The following is a 13,439-nucleotide window of genomic DNA, read 5'->3' as shown; positions in this document are numbered from 1 at the left end:
ATTCCGAGATTGTCGGGAGCCGGCACCAGACGCGGGACTATATGACGCGTTGAAGCGGCGACGTCAAAAAGTGCTTACTGCGATACTACTGCGATCTTCAGTCTCGGTACTGAACTTATAAAATCTGATCCATGGCGAGGTAGGCATGCTTTCAACCCTTTTCAACTTACTGGATAACCCCATGTCGACCCCACAGACTCAGAATGCTTGGTTGGCAACTGCGAAGGGCGAACCCTCCGAGGTCTTACAACTTGACGAGAGTGTGCCGGTGCCAAAGCTGAACTGTGGAGAGGTCCTGGTAAAGGTGCAAGCTACAGCTCTCAATCCAATGTAAATCATTATTGCTCGATTATCAATCTGCGTTGTGCTCATGTGGGGTGCACAGTGGTTACAAGATCATGACACTATTCCCGAACTTCCTGATAAAGCGACCTTACATTCCAGAGCACGACCTCGCGGGCATCATTGTAGATGCCAATGGCACCGAGTTCCAGAACGGGGACGAGGTCTTTGGTTTTATACCACCTCGTTCGTCCTATATTCTTAGGTCTCTACCCAGCCGCTGATACCTCACCTTGCAGAACCCAGTCTAAAAGCGCACTCCGGTACATTAGCTCAGTATACTCGTATATCAGCCTCTCACGTCGTCCGTCGCCCTATAAACATCACGCCTACTCAGGCGGCCGGCATTCCTGTCGCTGCCTTGACAGCCTACCAAGCCCTGTTTAACGTCGCACACCTCAAACCCGAGCAACACGTCTTTATCAATGGCGGCAGCACATCTGTGGGCGCTTTCGCGATTCAGTTTGCAAAGGCTATTGGTTGCAACGTCACTGTGAGTGCTTCCGGAAGGAATGAAGCGTTCGTGCGCTCCCTAGGCGCTGACGGGGTGAATGTCTCGTTCCTGTCTTCTATAACCTGTCGCATGCGCTGACCGAGTTTGAGTAGTTTTTTGACTATACAACTGGCCCTCTGCATGCGAGGCTCGCCTCCAACCCTCCCTCTTCCAAGTATCACGTCTTTTTCGAGACAGTAGGCCTACTCGACCTTTCCCTGTACACCCACAGTGAATCCTATCTGACACCGGGCGGTACCTTCGTATCTGTTGGTGCGGTCGAGTCAAAGGCCTACGAGGTCTCATATATTGGCAAGCTGCTCTGGACAGTATTCCTGCATCCTCGCTGGCTTGGTGGTACCAAGCGGACTTATAAGTGAGTCTGTTCGCACAGTCAGAAATATCGCTGATGTGATCGGATAGGATGATCATGGTCGACAACAAGCGCAAGGATCTCGAGATTGTGGCTCAGCATGTTCGAGATGGTACGGCCGTCAAGCATACTCGCTTCTGATCTATATTGACAATTGGTGTGATCCTGCAGGCAAGATCAAGCCTTTGGTGGATTCGGTGTTTGCCTTCGAGAACGTTCTGAAGGCTTATGAGCGGATCATGACCAGCCGCGCGACAGGTAAAGTGGTCGTAAGAGTGGATCCTGAAGCAGAATGAAAGCTGTGAGGCCGCTCAACGGTTCTTGGCTGACGGCTGCCATCTTTCAGTGTACACATTCTACTTTATGCTGTGGATAGGCTAGATTATCGTGTATTGCAATTGGGTATTGTGATGTTTATGTATGTAGTGTATACGTTCGCTGTGATATTTATTCGCGGACTCGTGGCTGAGAACGACCTGTACCATCTGACTACTGAACCTTCCATATTTGGTTGACACACTTTTCGATCGCTCTAAACCAGGAGTCGCCCAATGATCGAGCGGTAGAAATCACCTCTTTCTCTGGACACGCACATCTCAGAATAATAATGGGAGACGATTTTCAGTCTCCTTCTCTTCGACTACTTGCCTCAGGGATCGCAGTGTCGCAGGGAGCCGAAGCTGCAAGTCCGCTTGTGCATTTTGCTTTGACCCCTCTGACCGGCCTCTGTTGTGCACATGGGACACCAATGACCCCCGCAGAAAGTCTACAAATGCTATCTCCATTCAGGACTCTGTAGCTCTGCCTCCCAAGACTCAGCAGACGCGGAGCCTGTGCTGCTGAAATATCGCTTTCACAAGCAATACCGCCATCCTTCACTGGATACCTCTTTGACAAAATCACGGGTGGCAGGGGAAGCTCGCGCGATCATAAGATGCCTAAGGTGCGTGATCTGTAGCAAATGGTCGAGCGCAGTTGATCGTTCCAAAGGCATGGTGTGAATGTGCCCGGCATTCGCATGGTCGATGCCGCAGAAGGAATCCTCGTCTTGGAATGGATTGAGGGACAGAGTGTCAGATATTTGTTAGGGGGCGGTGCGGAGGGAGAAAAAGAGATGGACGAAGCAGAGGATGAAGCTCAGGATCTGGAACTTGGCGGGATCGAGGAGGATTCATTGTCCGAATACGGTGTAGCCCCTGGTACGCCCTTCAGCTCACAACCAGTCCTTCCGGGATGATCACACTACTCGAAGACGCCGTCATGCGGATGATAGGTTCGGAGATTGCAAAAATGCATCGAGCAGATGTCATTCATGGCGATTTGACAACCTCGAATATGCTGCTCCGGCGACCTAATCCTCCCAAAGGCCTGCAGCTTGTGCGTTACTGTCCCCGGGTCACTACTAAATCATACTTACATAATCGGCGCAGGTCTTGATTGATTTCGGCCTGGCGTATACGTCGGCGTTGGTCGAAGACAAGGCCGTTGATCTATATGTTCTGGAACGAGCATTTGCTTCGACGCATCCTGCATCTGAGTCGCTCTTCGCTTCTGTCCTGAAGGCGTACGAGGAGAGGATGGGCCGTGACTGGAAAGCTATTTCCAGAAGGCTAGACGATGGTTAGTCTTTTTCTTATTGCAATGTACTTCTATGTTGACAAGCCTTACTTGCGCTGTTCAGTGCGTTTGCGCGGTCGCAAGCGGAGCATGGTGGGTTAATTCTGTTCATGTAGACCACGCGTATTTCTATTGTACTAGCTCTGTTATATATGCGACGTACAACTGTCCAACTTCCCTAGTCAACTGCCAAGATCTGTGATATGTTCCCGCGCCGAGGGATAGTAAAATCTCAATCTCGATCTTGGGCAGGATCTGCGTGATCTTGTTTACCGACTAGCGTGGCGACGGCTACGATCAATATTAATGTTGGCTTGGCTGACATCTTCCACCGATGTCCACCGCTCGGTCGCATGCACTCAGAGTAACCGAATTTTCTTGAAATTCATTCGTAAATCCATTTGTCGAGCCACAGTAGACGCGATAGGCGGCTATCTCTAGTTGATCAAGATTCTTCAGGGTCCTCGAGAAGTCAATGTTCTTTCGGCAATGCACGTTAGGCGCATGCTGCAGAGCCGCGGCATGCATAGCTCGTGGATTGACCCAATCCACCCGTGGTGTAGCAACTCTTGTTGACCTTCAAATGAACCAAGTGGCGACTGTAGCGATCGGTGCGGCCCAACTCGCCTCGAATTTAGGCGGCGTGCCGGCGCTCGGGGTGGCAGCGAGCGCCGCGGCGGGCATTCAGGCTGCTTGCCAGAAGGTGGTCGTACACAAGGTGAATAGGCCACTCGTTCTCTCGTATGCTTACGGTCGTTGTACCTCTAATATGCGCAGAAACGATGCGAGACATTGTCCAATAAGACTGCTCAGCTACTGTATACCATTGAGGCTCAGGCAAGTACCATAGACGCCGAACAAATGCGCGGCGCCGTGGACCAGGTGGCAGGGTATGTGGTGCGATTTTGGGCGTACGGGTCCGCGATTCATTCTTATCAGCGTATTGCAACGAGTGAATGGACGAGTAACGAAGTGGGCTCAATGCAGCCGCGTCCAGGCCTTCCGTGAGCGTGCTGATTATATGGATCACACATTTATATTGATATATCTCCCCAGTTAGAGACGGCAAGATTGGGGATGGCCTCAAGCAATGCGAGTCGGAGATTGATACCGCCTTACAACAGTTCACGGTTTGTCATCAGCATGACACTGAAATCACTATTGACGGCAATCCTCCTAGATTACAGCGCACGTCCATATGGCAAATGCGCAATCATTCCTCGTCAAACTGTTGGAGAAGAATCAAGACGAGTGGCGGAGCTTTAGCATAAATCAGGTTGCAGAGACACGCAGCCTGGTCCTCCAGATTTTGCAGAGCCCGCAAGACCTTCAGGTCGCCGCTGAGATGCATCGTGTGGGAAAGCCCGCTGCAGAGAGACTCATGGAGGTCGGACAGCAGGTGGTCCCCCATCTCCACGTGTTTTTCGCTCTCCGGATTGATGCTCCCTTCGTCTCGAATAGCGCCTGGCGGACCCCACCGCCAACTCGTCAAGTAAAGACCGCGAGATGTGGAAGAATGGCCTCTCTGAGCTTCAGCGTCTTACTGGCATTCCGCCAACCTTGAAGATACTAGACGGCGAAGTTGTGAAAACGTCCGAATTGCCCGCTGGGAGGGGAGGGCACAGCCTAGTCTGGCCAGGGCTGTGGTTTGGAAAGAAGGTACGTGCGCAACAAGATCAAGTCATGCTTCTGTTTGACTGTTCGTTGGCAGGTTGCCCTCAAGGTTCTTCATGGCATTGAACCATCAGACAGGGCTAAAGCGGTAGGTGTCTTGTGTAATGTGTCTTGTGCGAGCTGAGATCCCGTCCAGAGGTTCGTCAACGAGATACGGATATGGGCTGGACTTCGAAACCGACACATCCAGCCGCTGTATGGCATTGTTACCGACATGAGTCAATTCCTTCATACGGTTCGGCCACTCTTGACGTATCCAACCATGAACGTGACTCACTTAGAAAGATAGGTCTCGCCTTGGCAGGATAATGGCACTCTCTTAGAGTATGTCGCATATCGCTTGACACCGTAGTCAATCGTTGATGCGACCACAGATACGTGCAGGCGAACCCGTCAGTCAGCAAAGGACACCTGGTGCGCAGTAATGCTACATGATACTGCTTGATCTGACCAATGTGAGTAGTTGCTTGGAGCAGCTCGAGGCCTAGCATACCTTCATGGTGAACAGATAGTGCACGGGAACGGTGAGCTATTCTGCTATTCTGGGTGACTGAACGCTGATGATACTGCCGATAGTACGATGTGTGAGTTGATCAGGTCCGCTGAAGTCTTCGAACTGTACTTGATATGTGCACCCCTTAGGCTAACATTCTAGTCACATCCGAGGCAAGGCGACCAGATCTCTCTCGAAGTCAAGGTGCTGATAAAATGGTGTAGGGTGAGACGGCAATTTGTGACTTTGGCATGTCGACAATTATCGGCGAAATCACCAACACACCTGTTGCAGCAACTCTTACCACCGCTGGCTCCACACGTTGGCTCGCCCCAGAGCTGATTTTCGACGAGGCGAACCAGGTGCCGACATTCTCTTGCGATACTTGGTCCTTCGGCATGACCATGCTCGAGTGCTACACCATGCGGCCGCCCTGGGAGGATGTACGGCGGGACGCGCACATCATTCAAGTGATGGGGCGGCGGAGCCAACTCCCTGCGCGTCCACGGGACACGACGTCACCGACGGACGCGGTCTGGGCGCTGATGATCGAGTGCTGGAACTGGGAGCCAGACAAGCGGCCTGCTATGAGCGATGTGGCCATGGGTCTGTTCCGCTGCATACAGGGCGCTCGTGGCTCCATCGATACGGAAGACCTCCGTTGATTTGACATTCATCTTGTTACGCTGGAAAACGCTATCAGTTGCTTTGCGCCTTTGCTGTGTAACGATGCATACCTGTGTTAGCATTGTGTCTTGTATACCAATTGCACACCTTGTATCCTCCTCTCCCACTCCGGATTTCCCAGCTCGACAGCGACTGTCCCTTTATTCGAGCTAATTGAGCCTGGATAGCATTGTAGAGCGTGGCCTGAGTTTGATTGTGGCGACGGGACTACGAGACAGTCGCCGTGTACGAAACGCTCGACCATGTCGTTAGAGTGGATAGCATTACCTGAAATCAACCATATGCCTCACACGACCCCGGGTTGACATGAACCGAGACAGCAGGCGCTTGGATATATTCTGTGGCATGACCGTCGCAGTCTGCGGAATATGCAAGCTCGCCTCGCAAATGAACAGTGATCAGACTGTCGCGTAATCCAGTTCCCGGAGCACCGCAGGCTGAAGGAACTAGTTGGTTCCGTGGCAACCGTCCGATGCAAATGTCTCGCGAACTTCCCTTTCTGAGGCACAGGAATTCAACACGACAGTCACAGGAAAGGCAAATTTGCTTGGTCGCAACGGGAGGAGAGCGAAGAAACTGAACGTCCGCAGGTCCGCCTAGAGTTGTATTGTTGTCTCTGGGCGAATGATATTTGAGTTGGCGGAGGACAAGCAGGATAGGGGTAGGGGTAGCCACAGACGAGAAATGGCTTCCGTTTATTGACATCAAGCTTCTTCGAGTACAGTAACGAGATTATAGCCCGGAGAAAGCATTGGTAAAAGGGGAAGAGGGGGGAGCACGCGCCGGGCCAGCAAGTGCAAGTCGGGAGATCCCGCATTCTATCGAGGGTTGAGATATGTCTGACCGGGTCCCCCAAACCCAACAGCGCTGTGTTGTAAGGTAACAAATATGCGGGCAAGCCGGGATAACAATTTTGTAAATTTGTAAGAAGACCTCCTACCCATCTGATGGGTAAAAAGGGCGGCAAAAATAGGAACTCACCGATTCATCCACAGTCCATTATAGGTGTTCAAGCCGCATCGGCGACCAGTATAAAATCCAGCAGCTATCATTCCAACTGGTCAGATTTGAAAAGTGCCCATATAACTGCGTGGCGCGGCCAGAAGGCAACGTCAGATCTAGATTTTGTTTTGACTTGGTCTGCTAACAGAAGTACGTGCCTGGTTGATCGAGGATCTCCTCGACTACCCTCATTTTGTTTCTGACTGTACGCTCAGTCTCACCTTGTCTGGATCTTGTCCCCACTTGAGTATCCATCCTTACCACCATTACGCCACGACCTACGAGCACCTCTAATACAGCCTGTCGAACGGCACGGAGAACAATTTATGGGGACCTCAAAATGAGAGGAGCATGACTTGTGAAGACAAGCAGGGGTGGGGGTAGGGGCTCATAGACTGAGGATGGTAACCTGCATGTGGCTGCGCGTGGTGAAAGGATACTGGAAGGTCCGTGGCTTACCGCCTATCATACTACTCAGCCTCAACTATGCAGGAAGGATCCTTGATCGAACAACCCGGAATCTGACACGAGTCGATTATGCATCTCAGTGTCGGCGCTGCCGGCTTGGGATCCTCATGTTCTGGCGACCGTGGGCTGTAACCGGACGATGATACCCGAGGGTATGGTAAATTCCGCCGGCCGCCCTAGGGGATCCCTGCGACGAAAATCGAGAGACACCAAAGGCGTCGCGATAACTTGGAGACTATCGTCGCCGGCATATCGTCCTACGACGTCGCTCTTTGACCAGAATGCAAAGACGAGATATATGCACCCTGTACGCAAAGGGGACAGATGCTCGGCAGTCCGATGCGAGTATTGGGTCGGATGTTTAGCACTTGGGATACTGGTCCATCGGACAGCTCGTTAGACAGCTGGTGATTGATCGAGGACCTACCTCATTCTACCTGTCGCCCAAGCTCGAGCACCCCTCACCTGGAATCACCGGTCCTTTCGTGTGCCTTTCTGTAACGCACTCGCCTCAAACTTGCCGTTAGAGCTCGTTCTCGCGTTTACGGACAACCTTCGGGACTCGTACACTCGCGCAAAATGTCAGCGAGACTTCGAACAAAGCACAAGCGATACACCCCGACCCCCCTTGCAGTGATCGGCTGATCACTCGGACACGCGTATCTTCAATACAAGCCAGGACCAAGATGCAGGATACTGCGTCGATTGCACCTTCCTTCGAGCAGAACGACCGACCCCCGCCTGCGCTGATTCGGCCTGTCGACTCCCAATTGCGTGGCGTGACATCGTTTGTCGTCGACACCATGATATCCGGGTGGCAAGTAGCTGCACGACGAAGGTGTGAGATGAGGAATGTTAAGCACTAGTAAGTATCACGAACCGGACGCACCACGGATACGATGATACTGATTCGATGACAAGGCCCATTCCTCTTCTAGCTCAATGCAAACATTTCAAACCCATGAACTGCCACATTCCATCCGCCTTGCCGAGGCCGGACTCCTGCCTAGGATCTCCTCTGGCTCGAGCACTACAGACAGGATCCCAAGTTAATCGACATCGTGAAGAGTGAACGTGGGTCGCAGGCTATAGCTCGCCACAGCCGGAGTGGATAGCAAGGAGGCGTTTCACAACGACGCAGGGAGTAGGGAAAAGTTGTACGAATGCGGTTGCAGCGAGATCCAGGGAAGAGGCGGGAGTGTGTTGCTTCCTGCCGCTGCGGTTGAATTCTGCAGCGTCATCCAAGATGCACCCATGTGCTGCAAGGTGTTTTGCTGGTCGGGAAAACGCGCGCGGATCTGAAGAGATGGTTGAGCCGCCGCGGAGACTCGGACTTTCGTCCATGGATCGCGGCCAACCAATTCACATCTGTTCTGCCCGAAATCCCGCACAACAATTCTCCGACGCCGAAGAGGGGATCGCTCCGCTGTCTCTTTTTCGACAAACTTTTCGCACCTCGCCGTTCTGCACATTAGCGACGCATTCACAGTGCCCTTCTGTTTCCGAGGCTCAGGCATTGTCTTCCCTCCACACTGCTTTTGGTCGGTCCCAGGCATCCAGAAGGGCGCTCGATAGACCTGAGCTCGCCGTTCGTTACAGCCCTGCGTACGTGTGGATTGCCGAAGGGCTGCCACATAGCATTTCACGAATGCAGACTCTCTGGAGACAGGAATGGCGACCAATATCGTGGAGGCTCCTTCGTGCGCGCGGTCGATACCGGTGCAGGCTTTCGGCGACTGAAGAGTATTGAGATGCTCACCGCTGCCTTCACATCTGGCATGGTCGAAACGGCGGAGAGGCAGGACAGAAGACAGGTACGCCGAACTGGAGATGCCGTGATTTTTCAGGTTGGACAGGCCGCATACACGCACTACTTCCGCCCCACGTATACGCCAACGGTCCTTTTGCTGGTCAGGCATGCCAAAGCGCACACGCGGTCCGTATATAATCCTGCTGGGCAGACATATGCACAAAATGCTGCATATAGCTGAACGTAATCGTTCGGTCCCGTAAATGAGGATCACATACCTCTAGCCTCTTCGCCCTACGTTGGCCGCTAGCCCCACCACTTTACCGACTTTCCTGCCCGCTCTCCACGCTAGGTGTTGTGCACACCTCCAGCCGTGCGCTGTCGGCCAGGATGTCTCATCGCCATTGACGTGTATCCCACGTGCATTGGATGTCTGTGAGACTCGTCCGCTACTGAGGATCATTCGTGATCACCCCTTCTGCTCCTTCCACGCAAACCATATGCCAAACCAGCCATTGCGTGTTGCATTGAAGATAGCGGGCATCGACAAGTATCGGAGCCATACGGATTGCTGGTGATGCTTGACGGTGCAGCTATGGTCGCGGCACGCCTCCCACAATGCGGGCCTCCCAATGCAGTGGACGTCAGAAGAGAAGATAGACCAGAAATATTCCGACAATGCCGTTGACCCCTCGCGCTCTAATGTGCCGGTGTAAGCGGCTCATAGAGACGAGACTGGGCGGTTGACTCGATGCTTTCGAGCGTCTTGCTTTCTGTCTCTTCTCCGGGCGTTCATTCTCGCCGAGTGTCGTCTAGGGCGTCCAAGAAGAGCACAATAGCGAATGGGGGTACTGAGACACGGGCACACCGACATACAGAAGGCAAGGGGACGCCCGGCACGATCGGGGACTGGTCGCTCAGTCTGCATACCGGGGAACAGGAGATCGGGTCGGCGATCCAGAAGCGCGTCGCGGCGCGCGGGATGGCCTAATCACCCAGACATGGATCGCGGCGACGCGGACCTGAAAATCTAGTCGCCAACAGCGCGAACGTAGATCAGGCATTTTTCTCGCTCCGCCGTTGTCCGCGGCGCTGCCCCAGCATCCGGCACATTGTTACTCGTCCCACCACCGTGGTCATGCCACCACAGGTAGAAGGCGTGGGTTCCATCTCCGGCTGCTGCACGCTATCCGTCTGGTGTGAATGCTGTAATACCCTGGGCAGTGGGCGTTGCTGGCGGCCTTGCTTCGTATCCTACCGTTACGATCCCCAGTTCTGTGATGTGGGAGCTACGGATGGTAGGATGTGCAGGCGCATACATCCGACTATCTCGGTATCATTTAATTCCCTGAAGCATCACAAAGATTACACAAGTCAGCGAAACTAGGGCGCGAAGAAGTCTTGCAGCCTTACAAGGGCACTTTGGGAAGCACTGCGAGCCATCCATGTGGGGCCGCCTAGGATCACTCAGGCTGCCGCACCTCGTCCGGGTCTAATCCTTACATATATAACAGGAGCAACTGACCTTCGACGTCTGTGGTCGCTCCGTATGCTCGCGGATCCTGAGCAACCGCTGCTGGCAAGATAAGGGTGATAGCGCAGGATATCGAGGACGCCACCGACTTGTAGTCTTTCTAACTGCCCATAGCAATTCCAAGCCAGTTGTAATCGTTTTGTGCCTAACTCAAAGGTCCAAGATGAGCTCCTCGCCCTTTTATTCAAAGCCAAGGGCGCCGTGGACATACCGGGTAGATGCGAGCAAGACGGTAGTCAGGCTTGCCCCACGGAAGCAATGCGTACTACATGCACTGCATACAGGCGGCTCAGGCTGTCCGCGTGAGTCTGGTGAACGTACGTCAGGTGAGTATACGTTTATCCCAGCTGTGGACAGTAGCACTGACTACGCACCATAAGGAATACCAAACCGACGCATTTACCCATCATGTATTTCCCTGCGTCGCTCGCTACGCCAGTCTCCACTGGTTTTCTTCATTTGATTCCAGCTTCAGCCCATCCCTTCCTCCTCGCCGGCACACCAACTGCGTCACCTGCGTGTGGACCATGCGAGGTGGAAGGACTTCTCCTTTGCGGACGCATACTCCTTGGCTATTGTCTGCATGGCGTCGTCGGCGACCGTGTGCCCCTCATCGCGGATCGTCTTGAGGGCCTAATCCCAGCAACGGCGGTGGCGAAGATATATATCATTTCCTCCTATGGCCAAACTGGCGCGGGTGTCTATGTCATGGGGGCCTCCCCGCTGTCATTCCTGCTGCCATAGCACAAGAGGAACGAGGGATGGTGGCCGCCGAGACTTTCTATGACGCCTAAAATCCAGGACAACAAATAAAAGCAGACAGCCCGCCGTGTCGCGCAGGTCACAAAGCCAGACGTAGGTTGCTGCCCGTCGACGAAGACAGCGCCCGAGCCGTTCCCTGAGGTGAACAGCGCTCGAGCCGTTCCCTGAGGTGAGCAGCCCGCCGCCGTATTATCGTAAAGTTCCGGACGCTGGCCCGCGTCAAGTAGCTGCCCGGCATCTTGGTACCACAGGAGATTCGCTGGGTCCACGGCCGCGCCGCGCATCGACGCGGAGCTGCAACCCCCGCGGTTCCCAAGCCAGCGGTGCCGGTGGATCTGCTCCGGTCCATCAACGTTCGCCATTTTCACGGCGACCCGCTCAGGATATTTCATTTTCTGCCTCCGCGCTGGACATCTGCGGGCCGTGCAATCAGGTCGATGCAAGCTACCCGATCGACTGGTACACCCCATCGGCGATCCTGTTCATCGCGGGCAGTCGTCATCGGCCATACTAGTACGTCTATCTGTCTCCATTATTACGCCCCATCTGCGGGATTTTTTCTTCAGACCCACGCATGAGGGCCTCCTCAACAGACGGACAGCATGTTACAGCTCGATGTATGCTTAACGCTGCTTTCCAATATATTTTGTTTTTGTGCACACCAAGAACTACGTCACGCGAGCTTCCAAGATCAACCACGCCAGTATATTGTACAGCACAAACAATAGATATATACTACATCCTCGGGCAGAACAGGAACGAGCAACGAAAGCAGCACGTACACAAGCAGGAGATAGATAGCATATATGAGAACAAGATATACAAGCACCAGCACATTCACAGAACCGCTGCCAAGACCATCAGAGATATAGTACCAATAAATCCACCGGGTCCGTGTCGAGATGACAAGCTTCCTTCCTTGGCACTACTTGCCATGATGACCATGACCGCCGTCAATCACCCTGCCGGGCTCGAGACGCGGATCCCTCCTGCCGTCCGCGACCTGCCCCGCAACTTCGGAGTTGCGCGAGGGCGGCTTCGGATACATCTGCGGGTACGGCGCGTAGTGGTGGGGATGATGATGCATCGCCCCATCAGGACGCGGCGCGTGCATCATGTACGCTCCCGCATACGCCTGCGGAGGGTACGGCGCCGGATACACGGGGTAGAACGACGGTGGCGCATACGCTGGGGCAGGCTCGCCGTCTTGTCCGACGTGTCCCGGGGGCGGCATCGGCTGCGGAGCCGGCATCGGCGCGTAGAAGAGCTGCGGCACGTAGACGGGGGCCTCGCCAGCCTTCGGCATGTGTGTCGGGGCGTACTGGCCGAAAAAGGGCGGGTACGGCGTGATGTAGGGGATCGGCGAGGGAGCGCTGGGCTGGGCGACGGGGGGCGGCATCATCGCGCCCGGCTGCGGGCTGCTATTGTCGAGCTGCTCTGAACCGCTGGCTGCGCAACCGTTTAATACAAGGTACAAAGGGAAATTGACAAGGTCATTATTCGTTGCAACTACGGAAGTACAAGGGCAAAACACTTACCCTTTCCATCGCGCTTCTTGTAAGGACCACGCTTGATCCCCTTCTGGCGCTCCTTCCTCTGCGAGTCGATGCATTCTTCGGCGATACCGTACTTGACGCAGCGCAGACATGGGCGTGCGTCGTCACACTTCTTGCACGCCTTCTGGCAGTTAGTACACGCATTCTTGACCTGCCTGCGCTTCGTACGCGCCGGTTGGCTAGGCATGCTACCGGGCGGGAACGGGTACATGTGCATGGGCATGCTGGAGTACGTAACGGGATGCATGGTCATCTGAGGCTGCACCGAATCCTGGGAGGAGTTTGGGCTCTGTCGACCTTCGGCGTCGGGATTGTTATCGACCATCGCTATAGCTGAGATAGGGGGTGAGGGGGGCAGAACAAAAGGGAAATGTGGACGGGCAGATAGTAGAGAAGCAGGTAGCGAGCAGGGAACGATGTGCCCTAAATGAGGCCTCTACAATTGATGCCTCGCTGACACCCGACACGTGCCGGGAATCGGACGGTGCCCCTGGGCGCTGTGCTGGGGGCGTCGCCGCTGTCTAGCTGTGAAGCGAGGAAGGCATGGTCAGTGTGGTAGGCAGTGCGGACGGAGGACGGCTCACGGTGGGTGCAGGGGCGGCGCTGCGTTCGCTGAGCTGCCGACGTGGGGGCGTCTCCGACTCAAAGCGGAGGCGGGGGCGGGAAGAGAAATGCGGAGCACGAAGTC

At 54.3% G+C, this 13,439-nt stretch overlaps 6 protein-coding genes across 6 annotated transcripts; 4 read left to right on the top strand and 2 right to left on the bottom strand.

Moving 5' to 3' along the window:
- Positions 1 to 168: 168 nt before the first annotated feature.
- On the top strand, positions 169 to 1,504 carry POSPLADRAFT_1065012 (hypothetical protein; the record flags this gene model as incomplete). The annotated part of the gene is made up of 6 exons (XM_024481888.1): positions 169 to 330; positions 386 to 528; positions 582 to 889; positions 949 to 1,211; positions 1,259 to 1,320; positions 1,380 to 1,504. Exons 1-6 carry the CDS (start codon positions 182 to 184, stop codon positions 1,502 to 1,504), a joined length of 1,050 nt encoding a protein of 349 aa, XP_024341770.1. The 5' UTR covers positions 169 to 181.
- A 540-nt stretch (positions 1,505 to 2,044) lies between these two features.
- On the top strand, positions 2,045 to 2,927 carry POSPLADRAFT_1135089 (hypothetical protein; the record flags this gene model as incomplete). Its single annotated transcript, XM_024484542.1, has 5 exons — positions 2,045 to 2,151; positions 2,199 to 2,302; positions 2,377 to 2,585; positions 2,639 to 2,828; positions 2,890 to 2,927. Coding segments are annotated over 5 exons (648 nt in total), but the record flags the coding sequence as incomplete, so codon positions are not given.
- A 481-nt stretch (positions 2,928 to 3,408) lies between these two features.
- Positions 3,409 to 5,657, top strand: POSPLADRAFT_1053767 (hypothetical protein; the record flags this gene model as incomplete). Its single annotated transcript, XM_024480445.1, has 13 exons — positions 3,409 to 3,543; positions 3,603 to 3,715; positions 3,765 to 3,829; positions 3,882 to 3,955; positions 4,006 to 4,224; positions 4,287 to 4,484; positions 4,537 to 4,587; positions 4,636 to 4,734; positions 4,789 to 4,823; positions 4,874 to 4,913; positions 4,963 to 5,023; positions 5,076 to 5,083; positions 5,217 to 5,657. The coding sequence occupies 13 exons, from the start codon at positions 3,409 to 3,411 to the stop codon at positions 5,655 to 5,657; spliced, it is 1,539 nt and encodes a 512-aa protein (XP_024341768.1).
- A 2,178-nt stretch (positions 5,658 to 7,835) lies between these two features.
- Positions 7,836 to 9,890, top strand: POSPLADRAFT_1044397 (hypothetical protein; the record flags this gene model as incomplete). The annotated part of the gene is made up of 7 exons (XM_024478528.1): positions 7,836 to 7,987; positions 8,186 to 8,223; positions 8,252 to 8,415; positions 8,639 to 8,754; positions 8,804 to 8,963; positions 9,493 to 9,611; positions 9,716 to 9,890. 7 exons carry the CDS (start codon positions 7,836 to 7,838, stop codon positions 9,888 to 9,890), a joined length of 924 nt encoding a protein of 307 aa, XP_024341767.1.
- Positions 9,891 to 10,943: 1,053 nt separating this feature from the next.
- On the bottom strand, positions 10,944 to 11,557 carry POSPLADRAFT_1053766 (hypothetical protein; the record flags this gene model as incomplete). Its single annotated transcript, XM_024480444.1, has 2 exons — positions 10,944 to 11,066; positions 11,255 to 11,557. 2 exons carry the CDS (start codon positions 11,555 to 11,557, stop codon positions 10,944 to 10,946), a joined length of 426 nt encoding a protein of 141 aa, XP_024341766.1.
- A 323-nt stretch (positions 11,558 to 11,880) lies between these two features.
- On the bottom strand, positions 11,881 to 13,159 carry POSPLADRAFT_1065011 (hypothetical protein). The gene is made up of 2 exons (XM_024481887.1): positions 12,734 to 13,159; positions 11,881 to 12,644 (listed from the first exon to the last, which is right to left on the bottom strand). Exons 1-2 carry the CDS (start codon positions 13,074 to 13,076, stop codon positions 12,121 to 12,123), a joined length of 867 nt encoding a protein of 288 aa, XP_024341765.1. The 5' UTR covers positions 13,077 to 13,159; the 3' UTR covers positions 11,881 to 12,120.
- Positions 13,160 to 13,439: the final 280 nt, after the last annotated feature.

Source organism: Postia placenta (genome assembly GCF_002117355.1).
Source record: "Postia placenta MAD-698-R-SB12 unplaced genomic scaffold POSPLAscaffold_3, whole genome shotgun sequence".
In the NCBI taxonomy this organism is placed as follows: Eukaryota; Fungi; Basidiomycota; class Agaricomycetes; order Polyporales; family Adustoporiaceae; genus Rhodonia; species Rhodonia placenta.
Note: the sequence above shows the minus strand (reverse complement) of the source record. Positions and strands in the feature narration are given on the sequence as shown.